Source organism: Leptinotarsa decemlineata, unplaced genomic scaffold (genome assembly GCF_025532065.1).
Source record: "Leptinotarsa decemlineata unplaced genomic scaffold, Ldec_3_MD MMD2_tig00001719_RagTag_RagTag, whole genome shotgun sequence".
Classification (NCBI taxonomy): domain Eukaryota; kingdom Metazoa; phylum Arthropoda; class Insecta; order Coleoptera; family Chrysomelidae; genus Leptinotarsa; species Leptinotarsa decemlineata.
This window is the reverse complement of record NW_027412569.1, coordinates 2,382,650-2,407,723: the sequence shown is the minus strand read 5'-3', so window position 1 is coordinate 2,407,723 and position 25,074 is coordinate 2,382,650. Positions and strand designations below refer to the sequence as shown.

The following is a 25,074-nucleotide window of genomic DNA, read 5'->3' as shown; positions in this document are numbered from 1 at the left end:
ATTATTTTATCCAGCATTATGGATGGATTTCAATAATAAAATGCTCAATGATGTACTAGATTTTTAATCACATTTGGTAATTTATTGTGTGCATCAAACCCTTTGTAGAATAAATAATTCATGGCACTGCTCCTATTTGTTGTGCATAAATGCTAGTATGATTTCTTGTGGCATATTTGTGCACCTCTGAATTTACACTGACAAATTCATAAAAATATGAAGGCGATAAGTTATTCAGAATTTTATATATACATGTCATAGTTAAGTAATACAACCGTAATAGAACACCACAAATTTCACGTATCTATAGGTTTATATTCACTAGCCTTTATTGTATTGCTTACCTTTTGAATGGGAACTATAGTACTAACTTTTGAAGGATTTGGAATTTTAGAAGTTTGGAGAGAAGTATTTACAAGGTTCAAAATTATATATCCAAATGTTTCAAAAATGACTTTGAGCATTTTGGAATTTAAGATCTCATGGACATTTTTTTTGTTGTCTAAGGAGTTAACAATTAGACCTAATTCATCCGTAGTTAATATGTGAAACTTGGAAAAATTAAGATAAAGATTATAATTATTGAATTTCCAATCTTCAACACTATCTATACTATCATTTAAAGTAGAACTCATGTGAATGATATATGATTTTTATTCTCCAACGAATTTTTGAAACACAAACTGAGTAAAGAAAAGTATCCTCTGTATAATTCAGTGTTCATATAGAAGTATTTGTTTCGAAAGAATTTTTTTCTTTCGTGTAATTCAATGTTTACATGGAAGTACCTGTTTCAGGAGGACTTTCTTTCAGTTTGTGTCTGAAAGTTACTTTTTTGCATGATCCACACATCCATGTATAGAGTTACTTATTTTCAAATTGATTACTTCTTTCCTTTCTCTGGAAGATTCCCTCATCTTTTTTTGTATCGAGATGGAGTAGTAGAAAGCCAAAAACTTTCTTTCCCAAAAATTAATCACTCTTACAAATATAACCCCTTCAATTCAAATGGTTGAATTCGTTTACTATTTCAGTTTTATTATTAATAATATACATCTGGTTTGTTAAGTTGAATTCTTTACAGTTCGGAAAGTTCCGGCCTCTCCTGGTTTCTATTAACTTCTTTCTATTTTTCGAGTTTGGCCTTATTTATGCGAACCTTACAACCTATCTTCAACTCTCTGAATCAAGCTGAGATATTTTTCAACTTCCATCTGATCTTTTTGAATATGGGATTAACTGTGTCACCTCTAATTAATGAAGGAACTTTTTATGTTTCATTTGTTCTCAATCATCTATTTTCATCCATGATATGCCACAAAAAAGTTATTTATTATGAATATATCACTAACATAAGTCAGTGTGAGTTTATGTGGATTTTATTGCTTTATTAGGTCATTACTTGTGAAATAGCTGTCTCAATGAACGAGAAAATCATTTCAGTAAAAACAATGAAAGTTCACGACATAGTCATTCAATCTACATTGTTCAAACCTATAACCTTCAAACACTTATGTTTCAGTAGATGTTTCTTCATTGTTATCCGACTATGGGTCATAAACTACCAGAAACCCGATTAGAAGTAGTTTATTCTTAGTGTTGAATGAGGAAATCAAATTGGAATTGATGTCATTAGCTGGCCATGGAAGAAAATTGGAAGACAATAATACTTGTCACTTCAGTCAGGAAAATAGATGTATCCACTAGAGTAGAAATCTATACCGAGCATGGGATGAAATTCTATCACATTTACTTTCATAAACATAGAACCTTTCTCAGATTTGACGCTTAAGAGGTACTGGATTGTACGTCTTCATCATCAGATATGTTACACTGCTATAAAAAATGTATGATTTCAATTCAAAATTTTTAAACACAAAAATAATGAATCATTCAGCCAATAATTTCTCAGTGAATATCATTTTTTCAAATGGGATTTTTTATCATTATTGATACTGGTTAACCCAAGTCGTTTCTTTCGAATTGACATGGAGGACATTTTTCATTCTCTTGCTCGCACAGACAATCATGTCTTCACGTTATAAATATAGGATGTAGAAAACAACTTTTAATGATAATAATATCTCTTATTATGCATAAAATTACATTTATACATAAAAGGAAAAGGTTGGTTAGCCAAAGGCTATCTCCACCCCTCCCAAAAAATTATACAGTGAGTATAAGAAAATAATTATAAACATACTTATTTACTATCATAACAATAATAGAGTGTATGTCAGAATGCCTGCTTGATAAAGTATATAAATAACTAGGTGTTTTAGTTTGAAGCAACTTAAACAAAAATATTTTTATCAAATATTGGACTCTGTACTTCACATTCAACTCCTTCATTTTTAACAAAAATGGGGTGACATGTTCACCATATGGTATACAGCATACGAATCGCATGCAAGCATTTTGTATACGTTGTAACTTCTGTTTGTTATATTGCGGCAAACAATTGTAATACACAGAACAACAATACTCGATAAAGGGGTAAATAAGAGTTTTAACTAACCTGAGTTTAATTTCTTCTGATAACTGATATTTGAATTTATATAGCAACTTGAGTTTGAAGAATGATACTTTGAAAATGTTTGTCACATGTTACGCCAAGATTTTTAGCACTCTCTACCCAGTCAATGTCTGCGTTATCGAGAGTGAGCCTGAAGTCACACTGAGTTTCTATTATTTGTCTTTGAGACCCTATGCATAAGGCCGAAGTTTTATTTGGATTGATTTTCAGTCCATGATTCTCCGAGTATAGGAATGTTTTGTGCAAATCTGTGTTTATATTGGCCACGCAACTTTCTGTATCGGTGCTATGAGAAGACAAATATAACTGTATATCTTCTGCGTATAGATGTACTTGACAATGTGATAAGAAAGTGGGACAATCAAAAGTAAACACTGAAAACATCAAGGGTCCTAAAATACTTCCCTGCGGTACACCTGAGATTAAGTCTTTTAGGGATGACCATGAGTTTGACCCTCTGTGATCAGCCTGTGAGATAGCTGGTCATCCATTTGAGAGAAATGTCATCGAATCCTATGAACTTGAGCTTGCTGATGAGTAAATCGAAATTAACGGAATCGAAAGCTTTACTTTGATCAAGCAGTACTGAAATGGTGACTTTTGATTGATCTCTGAATCTCGCAAGATCGTCGATTACTTTCAAGAGGGCAGTCTGTGTTCCGTGTGCGAAACCCAGAGACTGCTCGTGAAGGGGGTACTCGATTTTCTTCAAAAAAAAGTCTTATTTGACGGGAAACATTTTTCTCGAATATTTTAGAGAATGAGGGCAGAATGCTGATAGGGCGTAGGCCACTGAACGTGGTAGGTGCATTATTTTCGGAATTGAAATTATATTAGCAACTTTCCAAACATCTGGAAAAATACCTTGTCTGAAGGACTCGTTGAAAATATTTATTTTGTCAATACCTAAAGCATTAGATTTTACTTCTTTGATAGCAGTCAAAATACCATCACATATATCGGTGAGGGAAAAGTTCATAGAAGCGTTCAATTTATCATTATGAATGATATTGGCCATTTCCGTCAGTCCGTCACGTCAGTTTCCGTTTGAAACAGTTTATCTCGAAAACGTTTCAAATAGAAATAGTCTTATCTGAACAAATGTTAAAATATATGAATATACAAATATACATTTGAAAAATTGAGTTCCACTCATTTTTTCATGAGATCAAAGTATCTGCATTTTTTGAAGACCCTGTATGAGGCAAATGAAAATATGACTCTGATTGAAGATCCTCATAGTATCACTCCACTCCATTTCAAATTTGATCGTTTTAGTGCAAGAGAGTTCAAGATAATCAGCATTTATAAAAGTTCATGTTTGGTAAAAAACATATCGAAATTAATTTATATCTTCTAAACGGTAATAGATAGGTATAGGGAAATAGTATATGAATTTGTTGACAAAATGATAATGAATCATAATATGATATTATATACGGAGTGTTGTATTTGAAAAATCAAAGAAGCCGCTACTTTATAGTAGAAGCGACAACGCCGCTTCGTCTGAAATATTTTAGGCGTATAGGTCATATTGACTCATGCATACTGTGGAATTTTCAGGTTGATCCGTTAAATAGTTTGCCAGAAACGGCTAATTAACGCTCGCTCATCATGAAAAGCCCTGTATAGGGGAATGCTTTATGTTTTCTGTTCACAGTGCAAATTGAAGCATGTTTGTCAAAAAGCATAATGATGCATTCGTTGAAAAAAACTACTTTGGAATTAATATCTTGGATAGTCACAATATCACCCCATGGTGAGTTAGCAGCATCTTGAGAGATAAGTTCATGATTGAAATTCTTGAAATTTCTATAAAAATCAAGTTATCATAATTATCTTCGCCTTCGAAATCAATATCGCAAAATACCATCAGATGATCAGTTATACCTTTCATATCAAGTGTATTAGAATTTCTTACACTTCCTTACTAATGCAAATGACATCACTCTGCTAAGATTTTTATATGTTAAGGCCGGTTTCGGTTTGAACCATTCTGAAGTAAACTGACACTATTTGACAAACAAATCCTCAAATATACAATTACATAAATATTTTCAAGAAAATGATCAAACTGATATTTCCCTTGAAGATGATCACTTGGTGATCAGAACACGTGTCGAGTTGTTGAAACAACGGTTTGATGTTGGAAAAAACTCCAGTAATATTCATTACTACACCAAAGGTTCCAAACAGTGCACCACAAATACAATCATATAGTCGATGTCATTCGAGTGCCCGTCATCGTACTTAAAAAGTGCGCGAATGAACTCGCACCAGTGTTTTGCAGACTTTCCAACCTGTCTTACCAGGATGGGGTTTATCCTCCTTATTGGAAGATTACTCGCGTTCAGCCCATTTCCAAAAAGGGCAAGAGACATCTTCCAAATAACTATAGACCAATCATGGAGAAAGCTGTAAACCACCATATCCACAAATATTTGGAAAGCTGCAACATCTCAAGCGAACATCAATATGGCTTTCGGAAACTTAGATGCGACCTTCTATCGTATCCCATAATGGAATATCGCAATCGAGATTCAAGAGCTGTTTCAGTTGATATTTCGAAGGCCTTTGACCGTGTGTGGCATGAGGGTTTGCTGGCGAAACTTCGATGCTATGGCTTGTCGGATCATTTATGTGTGTGGCTCTCCAGCTTCCTGAAAAAACGTTCCCTGCAAGTGGCCATCGATGAATATCTCTCGAATACTTTAACCATCCACGCTGGAGTTCCACAGAAAACCATTTTGTCTCCAACCCACTTTTCATTGAATCTTAACGATTCATTGGAAAAAACCGAGAATCCAATAAACATGGTGTACCTGAATGAGTGTAAATCATTTGAGGAGGTAATTCCTCATCGAAAAAAAGATAGGATCTTTCATATAAAGAAATTTCATTGGAGCATCTCTTGTTAAGATACAGCCCCTTAAAGTGGGTACATAAGATTTGTATAAGGATTTTTTTCACAAGCACTGAAAAAGTTACAATATTGAAATTAACCCGACGTTTTGTACTACCGAAAAGACACTTAGCCAATAATTTATTTGGTTCCCCCATGGTTGTAAGGGGTGGAAAACGCAACCCCTATAATTCATTTTCAATGTAACTTTTTGTCCTATCATTTGTTTGCCATTTAAAACTTCATTTTCGATAGCCTGTTCCATTATAAACAAAAATGTCTCTTGGGTTTTTTGCCCAAAATGAACCAGTTCGCAGCGAAAAATTTTTTTTACGAACAACTACAGAGATACATCGTCATAAATGCGAACTGGATTTATTGTTATTTTGTAGTTAATTCCTGTATTGAAAGATTAAAGGGTAATAAACAAAACTAGCATGTAGAAATCATAGTAAATATTCAATATGTCTAACTTCAGACATTACGCATGCGTCTAGACGTCGGCGCATTGAGCCACGTATTCGCTCAAATATTCCTGGTGTCTCTCTGATTACCCTGCACGCATCGATGATGCGGTTTCTTAAGTCCTCTGCATCGCAAACAGGAGTACGATGAACCAAATGCTGTAAATGACCCCAAATAGAGAAATCGAGAGTATTGAGATCCGGGGATCGATCGAGCCAGTTCTGATTTGCTATGTTTCAGTTGAATGCCAACGTGCTACTTGACTAAAATGGGCGGGAGCCCCATAATGCATAAAAAACATATCCTTTCTGACGCCCAAAGGAACTTCCTCCAGCAGTACTGGATGCACTTCTCTCAAAAATTGAACGTATGCATCACCATTTAATCGAGGAGGTAGAAAATGAGGTCCAATTGAATCATTTCCAATAACTCCGAGCCACACGTTAAGAGAAAACTGTTCTTGATGGTTAGTTTCGACAATAGCGTGAGGGTTTTCATCAGCCCATATGTGGTAATTATGAAAATTAATAATTTTGTCCCGGAAAAACTATATTTGTCTGAGAATTCTATCGTCTTCAGAAAGTCACAATTGCTTCTAATCATTTCCAGCATCCAATTGCAAAATTCAAGACGGTTCGGAAAGTCTCGCGGTAACAGTTAATGAAAACACTGAGAACGGGCACAATCGTTCACCATGATAATCAATTCGTATTCAGGTGGTGATCACCTTTAGCAGACCTTGAAGATGGTTGTCTGTAAGTCTGTTTCGGTGAGTTGACTTTATGAATGTCATTGTGGAAAAGTGCTCTCACAAATATATGTGCTTCCAAACACTGAAACAATTTTTCTACTGAAATGACGTAGTTTGAGATACTTTCCCTCAGGCAGCCTACTCCAAAATTCAACACCAGCTTCCGGTCTTTTCTGGGAAGGTGGGTCACTTTGCAAATCACAGAGCTCCAATTGTATGTTGTCATCTTGCTAGACCTATTTGAGAGCCAACCATAGCTTTGGCGCCATCTGTTTGCCACATGCTCAAAATATAGGAAGCACTGATTCTTTTATACTTGGCATTAAACTTTAACTTTACTAGTTGAAACATTAAAAATTAAGTCGTAGTAATATACAATTTGTATTTGTATATAAAAATTGGGCCGTTAGTTGGCCATCCCTGGTCTAGAACATCGAAAAAAGGTCGGAGATTTATCTCTCTTCGATAGATACATTCACGAGAAGTGTTCAAGTGATTTGGCACATTTGATTTCACCAATAGCGGTACATATTAGAAACACGCGATGGACTGTGGCTGCTCACCTATTTGAGGTTCAACTCAGTACACCTCAAACTTTACTGTGGGAACGTTTTTCTGAATGAATTCAATTTCCAGCGATTCAAATCCAACGCTATTAGAACGCCCTGAGGATTTTCCTGTACTGCTTGTGATTAGCCTTGAAAAAAAAATCAATGTATCATGTGAGAGAAGTTTAAACTTTTATTGTTCAAAAAGGTGTTAACAGATTCAATTTTTCATTCAATTTCCAATGCTTTCAACAAATTCTTCTTCCTTCGCCTTTACTGCATGTATGGAGAATTTTCATGGTTTCTTTATTCATTATAAAGTTTGTTCCTTGTAGATATCCATATATTGCCGATTTTTTATCTGATAGCACATGCTTACGGTATCTTATTCGGGAAAGCTCTCCGAAACATGAAAAACTTTCTTACATAATCTTCATTTACTAGTAAGAACAATTTAGAGAACATCTTTTTCAACGCAAAACCCAAAAAGGATAAGTGGAAAAAATCAGGCATATATAGGCTAGAATGTAGTGAATGTTAAGCAGCTCAACAATTCATCGAATCACAATTAATTGAAGTCGATTTGAAAAACTTTTTTTTCTATTTATCTACTTATCTTCTATCGCACAAACATTTCGAAGGAACATAAAAAAATTGAAATATTCATCCATAATATATTTAACCTTGAACCGTCTCGAAAATGAACTCCAATTTAGGAAATAAATGGACAGCGACCTCAATAAAAGTGACTAATTTGGGAAGTCCGAGGTTAGGTAGTCCATCTGTTTAGGCACATAACGACTCATTTTGCATTGTCGGTTACTATCAGTGCGCTACTAAGATATTATTCATATTTTGTATAAATGTTCTCATTCCCCTTGGCATTTTTTGCCTCAATTATCGACATTTTTCAACATCCCAAGGAGATGTTTGTGAAACATCATGGGCTGAAAAGTCCCGGGCCTAAGTAAGAAAATGTTCAAAATTAGCTTTATTCGTCAACGTAATCTCCATCAAAAAGCCACACAATCATTTTAGCTTCGCTATAATATTATTACCACTTTTGTGTAATGATTTATCTTTTAAATAGATTTGGACAGCTGAATACACTTATTGAATGAATGAATCGAAGAGATTTTTGTAGGAAAGTGTATAATCATAAAATTCTTGCAAAGCGCTTTCGACTTTCGTCATCATCAGTGTTCACCTGAAAGTAAGTGATCTAATTGAAGGAAGTTTTGTGAAAATTGAAGTTAAACAATTTTCCAAATTTCTTAACCTTAAAAATATTTTTGCAAACTTCAATTTTCACAAAACTTCCTTCAATTAGATCACTTACTTTCAGGTGAGCACTGATGATGACGAAAGTTGAAGGCGCTTTGCAATAATTTCATGATTATACACTTTCATACAAAAACCTCTTCGATTCATTGATTTATCTTTTGCCTGTCATCAACATGAATAACAAAGGCAGAGGCCCAAGTATTGAACCTTGTGGAACACCGTGATCAACAGGTTGAAAATTTGATGTAACATCATTACACAAAACCGCCTGATACATACTTGAAAGGTATGTTTCTATGAGTGACAGAGATACCCCTCTAACTCCATAATAATACAAGTATAATGTGTGATACACAATCAAAAGCCTTAGATAAATCAAAAAGTGTTATGGCAGTACGCACACCCTTCAAGAATCCTTCAACACTAGATCCAACAACATCAAATACAGCTAGAGAAGAAGAACGATTTTTGCGAAACCCATATTCACCCTGAGAAAACTCTCGAAGTAATCATACAGACGCTTTTTCATTATTATTTCAACGACTTTGAAAAAATAGATATGATAGATATGGGCCTGTAATTGTCCAGGAAACATTGGTCTCCCTTCTTGAAAACTGGAATTACTTTCGCATATTTGAAAGCGTCAGGAAAAACAACTGTCTCAAAATTGAGGTTGAGCATTCCTGTAAAAGGCGAAATTATAATGTGTAGAATTTCCCTAATGATATGAGCGTTAAAATTTTGGGCATCTCAACAGTTTGAAGGTTTCAAACAATCAGTCGCGCTCGTAATATTCTGTTCGGTGACGGGACCGAAAAAAAAGGACCTACAAGGTACTGGAAATTCTTCGAAATTAATTAAATCATCCATGTCCATCTGAGGTGAAGATTTAATGATGGTATCCGCAATATTAAAAAATATTTAAAAATGAAACGACGTTTGATAGTCTCACTCAAACTCAAGAACAGCTGGACCTATTTGGCTGATTTTCAAAGAAACGTCATAATCCACGAAAGGTTCAGAAGGTGAGGAATCAAATAGCAAATAATATGCAAGAAAGATCAAGAGACCTAGCATAAGTGACATTGTGCCGTATGCCTCACTGATAATATTGGGCAGTTCCATTCAAAGAACTAAAATGTTGCATCATTCATCATCAGTTCCCACACACTACATGAAACAATTGATTACTTGAAAAAAAACATAGAACTGATGAATTATCATCCGTGTTTTCCTGATTGTTTGCCCAAGAGCTTTTTCAATATTTGTCACACAAAAATGATAAACAGTGATCTTCATCAGCTCTAGAAACAATTGAAGCCTCCGAATACTATGTTTTTGAGTTATGAACTCCAAAGAGAAAACACTGTTTCGAAAAATGTGTTGAACACATAAAAAACAATGCACTAGTTCAAAACAAAAGTCTGTCTTTCTGTAAAAACTTGAAAAGTGATCCTCGTACAATCATGATAACAAAAAATTTTTCATCTTCTTCGAACTCGTGTATTTCCTGTCATTGAAATCGAATTTTTTTGAATGTCGGCCTGGGTCGGAGGTGCGCATATTTCCTGAATGAAGCAATTCCATCGAATTTTGAGTCAGAAACTCATTACTGCTGAACATCCGCTATGTAAATATAACCGCAACCTTCAATTCTACGTCTTGGATTGGGTTACGTCAAGGCGGTCATAATTCACAAAGAAAATGACATTGCATGTTCGCAATATGCAGTGAGTAACAGAATTTTGCTTTTATCACCTGAGATACAGAGCCGGCCTTCAAAAGAATATTGACTAAGGCAATCGACGATATTGAGAATACACTATCGCAAATCTGATTGTACAGTGCTGAGTTTGCATTTCTTCAAACTATAGTTTACCATGTGGAAAAAAAGACAAATTCATTAAAAAAAAATTACATCTGGGCTAAGAAGTCCCGGCCTAAGTAAGAAAATTGGCTTTTTGTAGAACGAATTATCTTTTTCTCCAAAATAGGCCTCAGTTTCACCAATAACCTCTTCATTCGAGAGAAATTTCTCACCGTGAGCATATTTTGAGCTCTGGGAACAACCACTAGAAGCCAAATTTGGTGAATATGGTATATGCATGAACAATTCGAAGCCCATTTCATGCAATTTTGACATCGTTATCATTGTTCTCTCACTCGAATTGACTGCGTTCAAGCCCCAGACTGAACGATCGATTTTCACTGGCTGTCATCCAACCCGTGTTAGGAACTCACAAGTTTAAAGGTAAGACAAATTGATGGATGTAGCCGTTACAACGTGGTAAGAAATCATAATAGAAATTCAGGTACTTGACTTGATTGAGTACCTGAATTTACAGTTCACAATGCGGATGTGCCAATTTAAAAACGGAGAGTAAATTGAATCGATTTGATCATTTGACAGGTTGCACCCGCAACCTGTCAAATGATCAAATGATGTTTATGCTTGTGAATTTCCAAGGATTCTAAATAATTAAATTTGCTACCCTTCCTTGCATAGTGCAGAATTTCCGTATAGTTCAGATTCGGAAATTTGTGGTTGCATGCCAAGAAATGGTTTGAAAACGTCGAATCATTTTTCTCTAGTCTGAAGGACCTTTCATGTTCAGCATACCTTTTTGTAAATTTCGGCCACATTGTCCCACATAAACACTATTACACTAAAGCTTATAAACTTATTTTTCCAACTTGTCGACCTCATCTTTGGCATTGTAAAAAGGGAATGAGATAACTACTTTGGCATGACCATATCACTTTCTTTGAAGTTTCAACAGCTTTCGATGTGTATCTAATTCAGAGCTACCTACGGTTCAACAAAAAAATTTAAAATCAGGATTCAGGTTTACCAATAGGCTCACCCCTTAGTCCACTTTTAGCAGACATATTTATGAACAACTTGGAGACCACTATAGTGAACTCCGACCTGGGTAAAGAACATATTCATTTTCGGTACAGATATGTAGACGATATTCTCGCCTGTTTCAGAGATACTACACGACAGCTGAATCAATTTGTGACATTCATGAACAATCTCAATAGCAACATTCAGTTCACACTCGTGAACCATAAAACCTAGCTATGAAGACATCACCATCCCAAGCGATTCTTTCCATCCAGACAGTCATAAATCAGCAGCCTACAATTCGAAGTTCCACAGAGCATTCTCACTGCCTTTGTTTGCAGGCAATCTAGCTAGGGAAATTGATATAGTTACACAGATAGGTCATAATAATGGTTTCAACGCAGATACTATCCAGAAGTTAGTCAGGAAACAAAGCTGGAAATTCACTTCCAGAAATTCTCGAGCGCGTCAGATTAAGGTAGGGTGAGTTAATTACCTGCTGAAAAGTGAATATTCCAGTGATCTGACGATTTGAGAGTGACGTTAAGAAAGGGGAGGGCAGCAAAGTTGTGAAAAAATAACGTCATTTCGACATTCTCGAGCGCAGCTATTTTTTTTTCATTTTGAAGGAAATAATTCAAGGATATCGGAAAATATATAATCTGACGATTTCCGCAAACCGAAATAACAAAAATTCGTTGATAAAATTTAATGAGTGCAGCTGTGTGATACCTATATTTCCCTCTCCGAGTTTCTATTCCTCTATTCTCTATTCACTTTTTCTCTATCTATTACTCTCTCACTCCGTCCCCACTCTGAATTCTGTTGCCATGACGCCATCACAGCTGATCACAGAGACTCGTTCGTGATGAAGATGAAGATGATGATTAATTAATCAATTAATTGATGGATGTAGCCGTTACTACGTGATATGAAATCATAATGAAGAAAAAGAGAAATTAAACTTTTTATGTTTTTAACCACTTTTATTTGTAACTAACGTTACTGCAGTTTCGTCCTATAAGGACATTTTCAAACTTATACAATATATAAGGACATTTTCAAACCTATACAATATATAAGTTTGAAAATGTCCTTATAGGACTAAACTGCAGTAACGTTAGTTACAAATAAAAGAGGTAAAAAACATAGAAAGTTTCATTTCTCTTTTCTTCATTGATTAATCAATTGATTATAAAAAATTAAATTTTTTGAGCATTTAAAAAAAATTATTTTCCTATAAATACAAGTATTCTACTTAAAACACATATACTTATTCATTTGCATACTATTTCCTGAGCTTTTCAATTAATTGGGTTCAATGAATTAAAAAAAAATTCAAAAAAATAATGTTTTTGTCAGATTAAGCGGATCCCTCTAGACAATCGTCAGATTATGAGACAGCACGTCTAAAACATAAAGATGAACCATATATATGTGGATGAACATTTGATTTCCAATAATCATTGTGAACATATTATCTCTCACCTGAATTCAGAAAGTTACAAACTGAAAAACCTTAAAACTGTAATGAATGAACACCGACTAATACAATTATATCACGCTTTAGCTGAATCAAAACTGAGATACGGTCTTTGTTTCTGGGGAACATCTGCGCTAGCTGACAAAGTGTTTAAAGCGCAGAAAAAAATTATCAGATGTATAGCAGGAGTCTCTTCAAGACAAAATTGTAAAGAACTCTTCATAAAATACAAAATTTTAACCTTACCCTCACTGTTCATCTTTGAGTTGTGTATATATATATATATATATATATATATATATATATATATATATATATATATATATATATATATATATATACAACTCAAATATACACAACTTACCAGATGACATGAAAAATTGCGAAAGAATAAAAATATTCAAGTCGAATTTGAAACGTTTTTTGATAAATTATTGCTTTTACAGCCTTTCAGAAATTTTCGAATAGTTTTCACCCCTTTAACTGGTACTATGTTCTTCATGGTTTCTATTTTTATTAATATTTTCATTATGTTGATGTTCTGTTGTTGTTACTCGTTTGTTGTTTGACTTCGATAATAGAACTACCTCGAAAGACAGTACGCATTTCCGTTGCCCTTCTGCATTTTATTTATCTTTTTATTTAGTATCTGAATGTTGGCATGTAACACAGTACCATGTGCTGAATGTAGTTATATAAGCTTGACGATTACCATACAATGTAATTTTTGTCTTAATCTGACGCGCTTGAGTATTTGAGAATGGCGAATTTTTTTTGCACATTATAATAATGGCCGCGAGTTTGCGTCAGATCGAAATCGTCAGGTTATTGAATGAGAGCTTTTTTTCGTTGCACTTAACACCCCCTTAGAAAATCTGACACGCTCGATTATTTTTTTTTCTTTTCACTTTGTACCCTTACGTACAACCACGCACATCATGCAAACGATCAGATTAACATACCAACATTATTAAAAATACGTAGGACATTGATGCTATCAACATCTGACGCGCCCGAGTATGTCCACGCAATAGTATTTTTTTACATATTTAAAAATCTATAGCCGCTTTCCCCATAAAAGAAAAGGTATATATTATATAACATTTTTTTCTTCTTATCATCTAAGCTTTGCAACCTAATATGTCTCAATGACGCTCGAGTAAATCCACATTTTGCATCGTGGGCTCCCCTGCTATTGGACGAGGTTCACCAGTTGATCTCCACTCAGATGACGATCGTTTTGATTCCGGAGTGGAGTAATGGATCCTTTTTTCATCCATTGTCACATATCTACGCAAAAATTTCGATTTTTTATGTTTGAACATGGCCAAACGCCAGAATCATCAGGACATTTTTGATTTGGTCCACAGTGAGCACACTTTGAACAGCCACTGATTTGCTTAAACGGTATTTTTTCCCATCAAAAAGCAGTGTTAAATTGAAAAACAAAATTGTTTCTGATCCATTGTTTTGAATATAACAAAAATAGTGTCACTCTTAGCACAATAACACGCGAACTCATGAGTAGAATATCATGAAATTTCAACAACTCTCTTCTGAAGGTTAGTACTGAAAATATTGCTACATTATGCTGATAGGGATGTGTCCATGAATTATGAATGACAATGCCCGTATAAGGTAGTTTTTGGACAATTGCAAAATTATGTTTATTCTCAATCTCACTATTGGTTCAGTAAACAGAATTTATTGAATCTTCTCGAATAGTTACGTAAATATTGTACTCCTGTCTAGAGTTTGTCAGATGATATACAGCAAGAGGGTTAATGAAGAATATCATATAGAGTCTTTTTTTTAAATCACTTTTTAAAATAACTAACTCCCTATACTGTAGGTTAATGGATTGGCACCTATCAGAAAACAACTACTCCCCTGGCTAATACCACGAAGGGCGTACTGAAGTTATTCCTGCATATGCTGTTGGCGATACAATTGGAACACACTTGCACTGACGAGTGGCCAAACAGCCCGAAATCGATCTGCAAGTGTGTTCCAATAATTGAAAATCTATTGTGGCAGTTGTATCGCCAACAGCAGATGCAGGAATTACTTCAGTGAAGGATCCTGTCGAATATAATCCAACACCCTACGTGGTATTAGCCAGGGGAGTAGTTGTTTTCTGTTAGGTGTCAGTCCATTAACCTACGGTGTAGGGAGTTGAGACTGGCCTGAATAAATTGTTCTTTTAGATGATTTGATTTATAACCAATCTTCAAGTACGCCCACTGACTATATGTGAAAATAATTCTTCATTTCTTCACAATAAATACAAGAAAGCAGTCTTCCTTACATTCGTTAACCATTCGTTATTTTTCTAATTCAATCAGTAATGAGTCAATAATTTTTCTCATTACCGGTTTCTCAACCCTAAAAAAGATAAAATCTATGAAGTCGCGATTTCTAATTTCACATTTAATTAATAATTATATACAACTCAATAGTATCAGACATATAATAACTACATGATTAATAATTTGGTAGGTTGGAGCAAACTTGGGAAAATAATGAATTTGGTAGGTTGAAGCAAACTTGGGTAAATAATGAATTTATTCTATCATGTTTCAGAAAAAAATCTGATTAAAATCTGTTTTTCCGTTAATCAGCTGTCGCCCTCATACGAACGACAACTCTCAGAAGTTGAGAAACTTGTGCGAGCTAAGGACTAACGAGGTCTTCCCTTTTAACGTGTGATTCCTAACACGGTTGCGGAATCATCCCCGCTTCAACCAGATAAATTCTCTCGAGAAAAATATCTGGTCGAGGCGGGAATCGAACCCACGATCTTCCGATCGTGAGTCGGGCGCACTACCACCGCGGCCAATTCCACAATTGTTGTTGTTTCGAAAGTTTCGTCCGTTTATATGAGTCTTATTTAAACTGTAATATATTAGTAATATATCCAAAACAATCAAAATAGGCGCCATTTGAGTCAGTGTACTTTTGCCAACGTCGATTGATTCCGTCAACATGAAAATTGCGTTCTCGGGATTCGATGTAGTCGGCGAAGACCGTTTCTGCCTGATCCTGATAGTAGTCGGTTGGCGATAGGTCCGGGGAGTATGGTGGCCGAGGAAGAACTTTGACGCTCAATTTGTTTGATTTTCGAACAGTGATTTGTGAAATGTACAGACAAGCGCTGTCGTGGAACACGGTCTGACCTCTTCTGTTGACTAGTGTCGGCTTCTGCTGATGCAATTCTTTGAAAAGAATGAAGTCTACCTTCCTACCAGAAGGAGCCAGAAGAATCCATATTCCTGTATACTCAATATGTATAATTAGAACCTCTAGCGTGAAATGAATATAATAAGATAAGAATAAATATATTTGTACAAGTTTTGAAAACAACATTTTTCACACTATTGTGGTATTTTGATTCAAATCACATGAAAATAAAAAATTATTTCCAAACAAATTGTACATTATACTTTCTGACAGCAATTCGTTTGTTAAACTTCATTTTTATCTGGAAATTACTTTCTTTTTGTCTCGGGTGTCAATTCGTCGTTGTTTGTCATTGCGATAATGGATTTGTGAGCTGGTGCAATCAAACAACACTTTTTTTAGCCAACTGCGGCCGTATCTACTTAATTTTTTCACATAAACGTTGCAATAAGTTCTCATAATACTCGCCGTTGTTAGTTTTAACTTTTTTCAAAGCAGGCAATGAAAATTATCCCACGCGCATCACGAAAAACCGATGCTATTACCTTGCCTGCAGATAAAACGGTCTTCGCCTTCTTTGGAGGGAGTCCACGGTTTTGATTCTTCTTTTGTCTCGGGTGTAAAGTGAATGGACCCATGTTTCATCCATGATTATGAAACAATGCAAAAATTCTGTTTTGTTGCTATGAAACTTTGCAAAACACTCAATTGAAACATCTTCACGACACTGCATTTGCTCGAGTGTGAGCAAACGCGGCACCCATCCTGCACACAGCTTTCTCATGTCCAAATTTTCACTTTTTGAAATACCTACCAAGTTTTCTAGCTCGCGCACTTTCAGTCGACAATCATTCAGTACCGTCTTGTCTTGGCAGTACCGATATAGTAAATCCGGAACGGTTTTACTATTGTTATTATATATACGTATCCCACTGAAACATCTACGGGTTTATAACTGAGTTACCAGTGAAATAATACGTAATTAACCGTCTATCAACCTTTGGTAACCCTTTCGCTATTGCCGTGTTTGTTCTATTCAAATGGAATTTGGTAGCTGCTGTCACCAGATACGAATTTCTTCACTTCGAATTTTGGATGTTGGGCAAATCCGAAAGAGTCTTGAATTCCGTCTCCTACGCTAGGAGGAGGTCTTTAGTTGCAGAAAGGGAAGATTTAAAAATTTGCAGCCACTTCCTTCCAAGAGGTTACTATAGTAGATTTTGGAATATAAGTATGCTTTGAAAATACTATAATCAATAAAAAAGAAAATAAAGAAAAAAAGATTTTACAGGGCTATTCAAATTCGTTTCTGTACATGGGTATCTCGTAAACGATAAGAGATAGAGTGTCGGTTAAATTATGGCAAAGTTGCGTATTTCAGAGACCTATTCAATGATGTGAAGAAATCGAATATAGCTCTTTTGGTTCTGGAGATATTCACGAAAAACAAAAAAATCCCAAATAATGTTTTTGCCTATATCTTCTTTATTCGCAGACATATTGAAAATCTGTGTTCGTTTCGGATGTTATTATTGCTATCATTTCTTTTTCTGCTTATTAAAGCACATATAATATATTTTTGATGTAGATATCTTTCAAATAATCATTTCTTATTCAAAGTTCATTGTAGAAAACGCTCAGAGCATTGCCAAAAATATGAATAGGTACCTAAAAATGAAAAAAAACTCTCGAAAAACGATACATAGGGAGACGTAAAAGTTGCTAATATGTTTTTATTCGACTCAGTCAACCAATTTCCAGGGCCGTAATTTAAAAGTGAATAATTCACACAATTATAATCGAATATTACCGAAACATCCAGAAATATAAAATTTAATTTAATTTCTCAGTATGAAGTGAACGTCTACAATCCAAAAACTACAACAAAAAATACAGGTCCGTATTTAAAAATTCAAAGATGGGGTGGCCCAACTCAGATGACACCCTGTATAAAAGATTCATGGATATATTCTGAGAGCCCACATCAAGTGCCAATAGCAAAATGTGGACTGATTTTCAATATGTCTACGAATAAAGAAGATATAGGCAAAAAAATAATTTGGGATTTTTTGGTTTTTCCTATATATCTCCAGAACCAAAAGAGCTATATTTTATTTCTTCATATCATTGAATAGGTCTCTTAAATACACAACTTTGCCACAATTTAACCGACACTATATCTCTTATCGTTTACGAGATCCCCATGTACAGAAACGAATTTGAATAGCCCTGTATAACAAAATAGACAAAGAACAAAAACACCCTAAAAAATAAAACTCAATATTTGTGCCTTCGCCGGAAATAACTATAATATACGAGAGTTACGAAATACTCTAACTTGGCCGATGATTTCTGACCGCTCAATATCTATAAGCCAATTATTAGGTCCACTCTGTATACAAATTTATTATAGCTAACTCCTTCCCAAAATCATAAAATGGTTAGTACACGTCATGTATATTCAACTCACCGCTGCTTTTTTCCTGCTCGTCCCCTATTTGAACTACACTGCTCGATTTCCGCTCCAGAATAAAAGACTACCCAAAATCTCGCTACCCACCTGTTTTTCAAGAATAAAAAAATTTGAGATTTCACCCAAGAAAACTATCTCCCAAAACAAAATACCGCCGTTGATCGAGCGTCAAGAGGACCCTTCAAACTCCCAAGTTTCCGAACCTCCGCAAAATTCACGCAGACTTATTTCCCGAAAAACTTTCGCAGCACTCTAAGACCGCTGCCTCAGACGAAGAGCTCCCAGAACTCTCTGTCTTTAACCTTCCAAAAGGCCAGGAAGAAAATCACGGATTCATCGTCCCCCCTGTTTTTCAAACCATTCTTTGTAACCGTCGCCCACGTGCAACTGACAGCATATTTCACTGAGTTGACAAAACTTTCAATGCTGGGATATTGATGTGCCCATATTTACATCTTGAGCTACGTGACAAATATATCTGAGTTTTAAAAACACTCCGATGAATAGTGTTTATACAAACACTCTCGGTTTTGCCGTAATTTACATTGTATGAGAGACAGATAAGCCGTTTAAAAAATTTTGAATTGAAGAAATCTGTCTCTTCCCGAAATTAGAATTTATGTTAAAGTATTTCCAATACTAATTGGAACAGCACAGAGAAGGAATTCCCGCCTCGACTCATCCAAGTCGAAAACTAAAATACAATGAAAACACAAATAATCACACCGAATTCTCGTCAAACATATATTTACAAAATAATAGAGGCCAACAACATTGCTAGAAAAATCAAAATTCTTCTTCGCTATATTCGGATGAGGTGGAATCATCATCGGGTTGAATAACGATCGGATTTATGGAACTTTGCACATGATATTTGTTCTCTTCTTCTATAACGTGGGCCACACAGTTCTTCCACACATCACTATTACCTACTTCATTTACCACTCGCCTTATATTGTCAAGCACTACAGTATTCAAAGTCCGCAAGCTTTCTTTCATTGTTTCCCAAACCATTTCAATTGAACTGAACACACAATACTATGGAGGCAAACTTAAGAGAATATGACCACGTGTTTCACACATCGAATCGAATAATATACTTTTTCTTGAAATTACGTTGTTTTATGGTCGCCAGTAATACTTTTTTCGTTGGAATCTTTTCGGGTATTTCCCTGTCATAATTTCGCATGAAATCAACAATATCTGCTTTTTTGTGTTATTATTTGGTATTGTAGTCAATAACCGAGAATGATACGAAGCGTGATCCATAATAATAACCGACTTTGGAGGAATATTTGGTAGAAGCTGCTCACTGAACCAGGTTTCGAATAAAGCCGCAGTCATATCTTCGTTGTAATCAGCAGACGAATCTTTTATATTTTTCGCCGACAGATGCAAAGCGTTAGGTACGAAACCACTTTCATTCCCGGCATGCAAAATTATAACACGTTTTCCCCTTGAAGAAGATATGTTCAAAGCACAATACTTGGTTTCGTCTACCCAGCCATATTTGACAACATCATGGGTGTCAAACCAAGTTTCGTCGAGGTAGATTATATGTCTGCTGGATTCTCGGTAGCTTTCCATTCGCCTCAAATATTCTTGTCGGAGTTGAACAATTCGTGTCGATTCCATTATGACCATCCGATTGTTCAATTTTTTATATTTGAAACCACAACACAATAAGACACATCGTAGAGTTTCTGAAGATTTGTAATTGTAATCGGGATAGTCGAGTAATTTATACCAAATCATTTCCAAGGTTGGTACTTCATTTTTTTTGGTATATACCATGAAATTGTTCGCCGAATCACATTTTTTGTAGCACCATCAACGTTTGCGAATTTTTTATTCCATTGTTTTTGTTTCATTGCATGGTCAATGACATCCCCTATTTTAATGACTCGAAGAACTGTCGAACTCGATAGTTTCGTTAACTCGCATATTCTATCCACAACAGCATTGTGTGAAGTGTGACAGTTTTCCTTCTTCAAGCATTCATGAATATTTAAAATTACTCGCTGAACTTGAACATGTAAGTCCTTATTTTCAAATTCCGGATCCCTGTCGATTGACACAGATTCCTCACACGTAATGTTATCATTTGTTTCAAAAGGTCTCCAGAAAGCTATATTGATGAAAGTACCCAAAAACACTAAGATTTTCACAAAAATCGGTTTAAACGATCAGATTGGAACATTTGGTGTAAAAGTTGAAAACTTTTTCTAGAGATCAATTACGCTAACACTAAACTGATATTTTTGCACTCGACGCGCGTTTCGCTAACAAGGTTAGCATCTTCAGGAGAAGCTTTTTAATCTATTGTTGACAAATTAATTTGCAGGTAGTGGTTCCACTAGTTAATTACCGAAAAATCAATTAGGATAATCATCATTTAACAAACAAAGTCCACATTGGACCAAAAAACTTTAGGTATATAAACCACTAACCCTTGTCTTTAGATTCAGTATCAATTTGCTTCTACTGAAGATGCTAACCTTGTTAGCGAAACCCGCGTCGAGTGCAAAAATATCAGTTTGGTGTTAAGGTAATCGATCTCTTGAAAAAGTTTTCTAAAATCGGTTTGCAAAACCACTCACTACCTCACCAAACCCCACGAATACACGGCACTGATAAAGAAATATTGTGAAACGGACAAAAACTTTGTATTCAGCCAGTCCAGCTAGCCGAGCTTTTATTCCTCAACTACATTTGATAGCACGTTTACTAACTATCTGGGCGACTAGGGGCCACAGGCAAGAAATGTTTATGACTATAATCTTATTTTTATTGCCGTTCCAATTGGGAATGGATAGACTATATCATAATTGCTTTTGCTAGGTATTAAAACTCTGCTACACAATACTTCACTGTGGTAGAAGACTCAGCTAGAGTGGAATTCAGTTTAGATTTTATATTGGTTGAGCTGATACCTGTCAAATAAAAGTATTGTACCAGATAACGATGACCAATTCTTTCCATTTCAACAAATTCACCAAAAACGTTCGCTTTCTAATACAATGATATTTCTCAAACAACTACCGCCATCCCTAGGTCAGGCCAAATACTTCTGGGATCACACCCTGGTACTTTTGAATGCTTCTACTCTATGATGTGTCTCAAAATCATGTATGATATTCTCCGTGAAAGATGGTTTGTGAAAAATTGCTTTGTTTATTAATTTTCAGTAATGATAACGTCTGAAAATTTTATGGAATCATTGACCTCCAATTCAGTTATGAAGCTAAAATGGCAAAAGTACTTCATTTTTGAATTGAAAGGGATATATTTCCACTTTATTTCATGATATGAAATGGATATTGTAACTATTAGTAGTAATTATTCGTCAATATTAGTCGAACCAATATCTAGAAGTGATAAACCTCCTCCCTATTCAATATTACTTCTCTCACCTCCTTCCGTATTCCACAGAATATTATCAGGAATGCTACGTAAAGAGTAGTAAAAATGGCGAGGAATGTGATAATTGTGACGTCACCAGTCACTGCTGTTCTATTGTTGAAGTTGTAGAGCGTTGGACCACCATCACATCGAAAAGCATCAAACCACCCCTTCATGGCCAAACTTCTGAAACAAAAGAGGGGATTTAGACCTTTATGTCTATTTTATAAATAAAAAGTGTATATGGTCAATGTATGCCTACTTCATAGATCCTTCCTATGACACATAGCTTTGAAAGCTTATGACAGGTATTGATATTGGAATCCTACAAAAGGCTCCATATCCGTATATAAAAATCGAACAACTAACAGGAAATTAAAATTGAAATTTGAAATATTTCACGACGTTTCGATTGTTAGTATCGACAATCGTCTTACTTATTTCTCAGAGACATGACTATTTATAGGTCATTCGAGTGCTTTCACGTATCCCCTCTTTTCTCTTTCCGCTTTCTAGATAAAGATGGAGTTAAACGTTAGGCGAGAGTTCGCTCTACGCTATACTGTCAGTATATGAACCAGGAATCCAACCACCACCAACCATTGATTTTCCTCTTGAAGATGATCACTTGGTGATCAAAACACATGTCGAGGTGTTGAAATAACGGTTTGTTGATGGGAGGAAACTTCAGTAACATTCATCAATCAACTTAAAGAGGAATCATCGAGACTCTAGTAGACTATGCTTTCGGGCTCTATAATAGAAAGGAAGGTCTCGCGAAGCAACCAGACAACATCAAAAATGATCTTGAACGGAATGGGGACTTCAAAGTTATGGTGGAGCAGACTTCAGCTAAAAGATAGCAAGAGCCTTAAGTAAGAGAAGCCATCACAACCAGTACTTGTCCTTCTCTACATCAGAGGATTGTCGAAAAGGATAAGAAAAATTGAATCCAAGTATAACATCAGAACCTGCTTCAGATCCGTAACACTATCCGTAGCACTCACGAAAATCAGGCACCCAAACGCGGATTGCGATTTCAATAACAGCATTTACAAGAAACCCTGCGAGTGCGGAGAATCCTACATAGGTGAAACTAAGAGGTCATTGAAAGTGCGCATTGTCGAACACATACAACGAGGAGAAACCAGCAAATCGGAAATAGCAGAGCATGTTTGCACTCATCAACATAACACCAAATGGCTCCAAGCTTAAATCACCCACAAGAAGGAACACTGGTTTAGGATAAAATTCAAAGAAGTATTCAGCCAAGCTAGCGTAGAGATACACAACATATGGAAACCCATAATCAAGCGGAAAACGGCCAACTACCGCTAAACGGTCAGCTCCCGGTGAAGCGAAGAGAGAGAGAAAAACGAGGGGATAGGTGAAAGCACTCGAATGATCTCCAAATAGTTATCTTCGTTTTGAAAAACATGTGAATGAACTAATTCGCAGAGCTAATGGACATTTGAAATTGATATACAGTAGTAGACAATATTTATCAAGAAAAATACAATCAATACTTTGCGAGAGCTTAGTTTTGTCCAATTTTAATTTCGCAGATTGTCTGTATGGTCCAAATCTCACAGTTTTTTATATAAAGAAAATACAAAAAATACAAAATTTCTGCTTTAGATTGATTTTCGGTATTCGTAAATATGAAAGCATTACCCATACTTTGAAATATATTAACTGAATGAATATGGATAATCGGATGTTCCTCCACTCTGCAAGCTCATATCATAGTATAATTAAAACTAAAACAACAGAATATCTATATGATAAAATCAAATTCCGAACTGACGTACATACATTGAACTTGAGGTTTAAAGGGCTTTCAACACCCCCATTGCACAAAACACAACAATATGTAAGATCCTACAGTTATCAGATCTCAAAAATTTACAATGAAATTCCGAACAGTTTGAAAGAGATGAAGTTAGATAAGTTTAAAGAGAATCTGAAAATAATTATATTGAAGAAACAGAACACCCCTCGATAATAATGTTAAGAATGTTTTTTATTTATTTATTTTTTCGTTATATAGCGCTTTGTGAGGTTGAGTGGAAGAGCAGCTCAATTGAATAGTCAAATAATATTGTCATATCATTTTTTTCAAGCTGAACTCCGCCTATTATGCCAACAATTAGCATTTCAAGATGGAAATAATTATGTATTATATAAAATGGAAAATAAAGTCGCAATTATTATTATTATTACTATCTCTCGGAGGAAGTCCAGTCATCACCCGAAGACGATTGTGGATACCAACAATCGAAACGTCATGAAGTGACTTGGCTTGAAATCTTTCAATTTTTAATGTTGATTTCTTATTAACTGTTCAATTTTTAATTATTGCTTGTAGTTTATTTCATTGTAATTTTAGTTTTTTTGCTTGATATAATCGTTATTTTTAGCTAATCTTTTTTATTTTATCGATTCTTTCTCTGATTTCAAATCATTTTATATCATAATAGATAATGGAAGTCCGAACTAATGAACTGCACCATGAAACATTATCAACCACCTTCATACTAACGACAAAATATATGCTTATCGAAAATCAATATAGAGTCAACTATTATTCCTGAGTCCTTTACTTATTATCTTTATACCTCTGGTGAATGAATGTCATTGAAAGAATTTTCAATATCAGTTATTATTTCACTTTGATTGTATCCTAATATTTAATATTACAATAATCGTAATTCTAAAGAATGTTGAGAGACACTCAACTAGTCTACGGTATCGAATATGTGAAACATGTTTCTTGAAGCGACCTAATAAAGCCCGCTCAGTTTGTCCAACGTAAGTACTTTTCGTCGCGATCCTCGTGGCTCATTTCGTGAATCTCAAAATTTGCCAAATTCTTGTCGACGTGTAAAGTCACGTTCACAAAAATTTTCAAAAATGTGTACCAACTCATTTGTACATTCTGATTCATATCGAAGAATCTGAATGTTCGTTTCCTCATCGAATATGTTTAAAGGATATACGTTACTTCATTTTATTTCTTTCCTAACATAAATAAAAAAAGTAGAATTATTATGAAAATGAAGCAAATCTTCCTTCTTTCCACAATTACTTACAGACCACCTGGTAACACAAATGTTATTATTGAAAATCATACTGAAAGACGTTTCAAAGTCATTTCGACCAATTCTTTTTCAGCACTCAAGGTTTTACGCGAGAATAATCA

General features: G+C 35.1%; 1 protein-coding gene across 5 annotated transcripts in view; it reads right to left on the bottom strand.

Moving 5' to 3' along the window:
• The window catches only part of LOC111501879 (dual oxidase maturation factor 1), a 127,322-nt gene that overhangs the window by 33,776 nt on the left and 68,472 nt on the right, over window positions 1–25,074 (bottom strand). For 3 of the 5 annotated variants that reach the window (XM_074176300.1, XM_074176302.1, XM_074176299.1), the window contains exon 2: window positions 21,884–22,058. In XM_074176300.1, coding sequence (XP_074032401.1) covers window positions 21,884–22,048 — 165 coding nt within the window. In that variant the 5' untranslated portion in view covers window positions 22,049–22,058. The remainder of the gene's footprint in view (window positions 1–21,883; window positions 22,059–25,074) is intronic. The other 2 variants (XM_074176303.1, XM_074176301.1) reach the window with 1 other exon arrangement.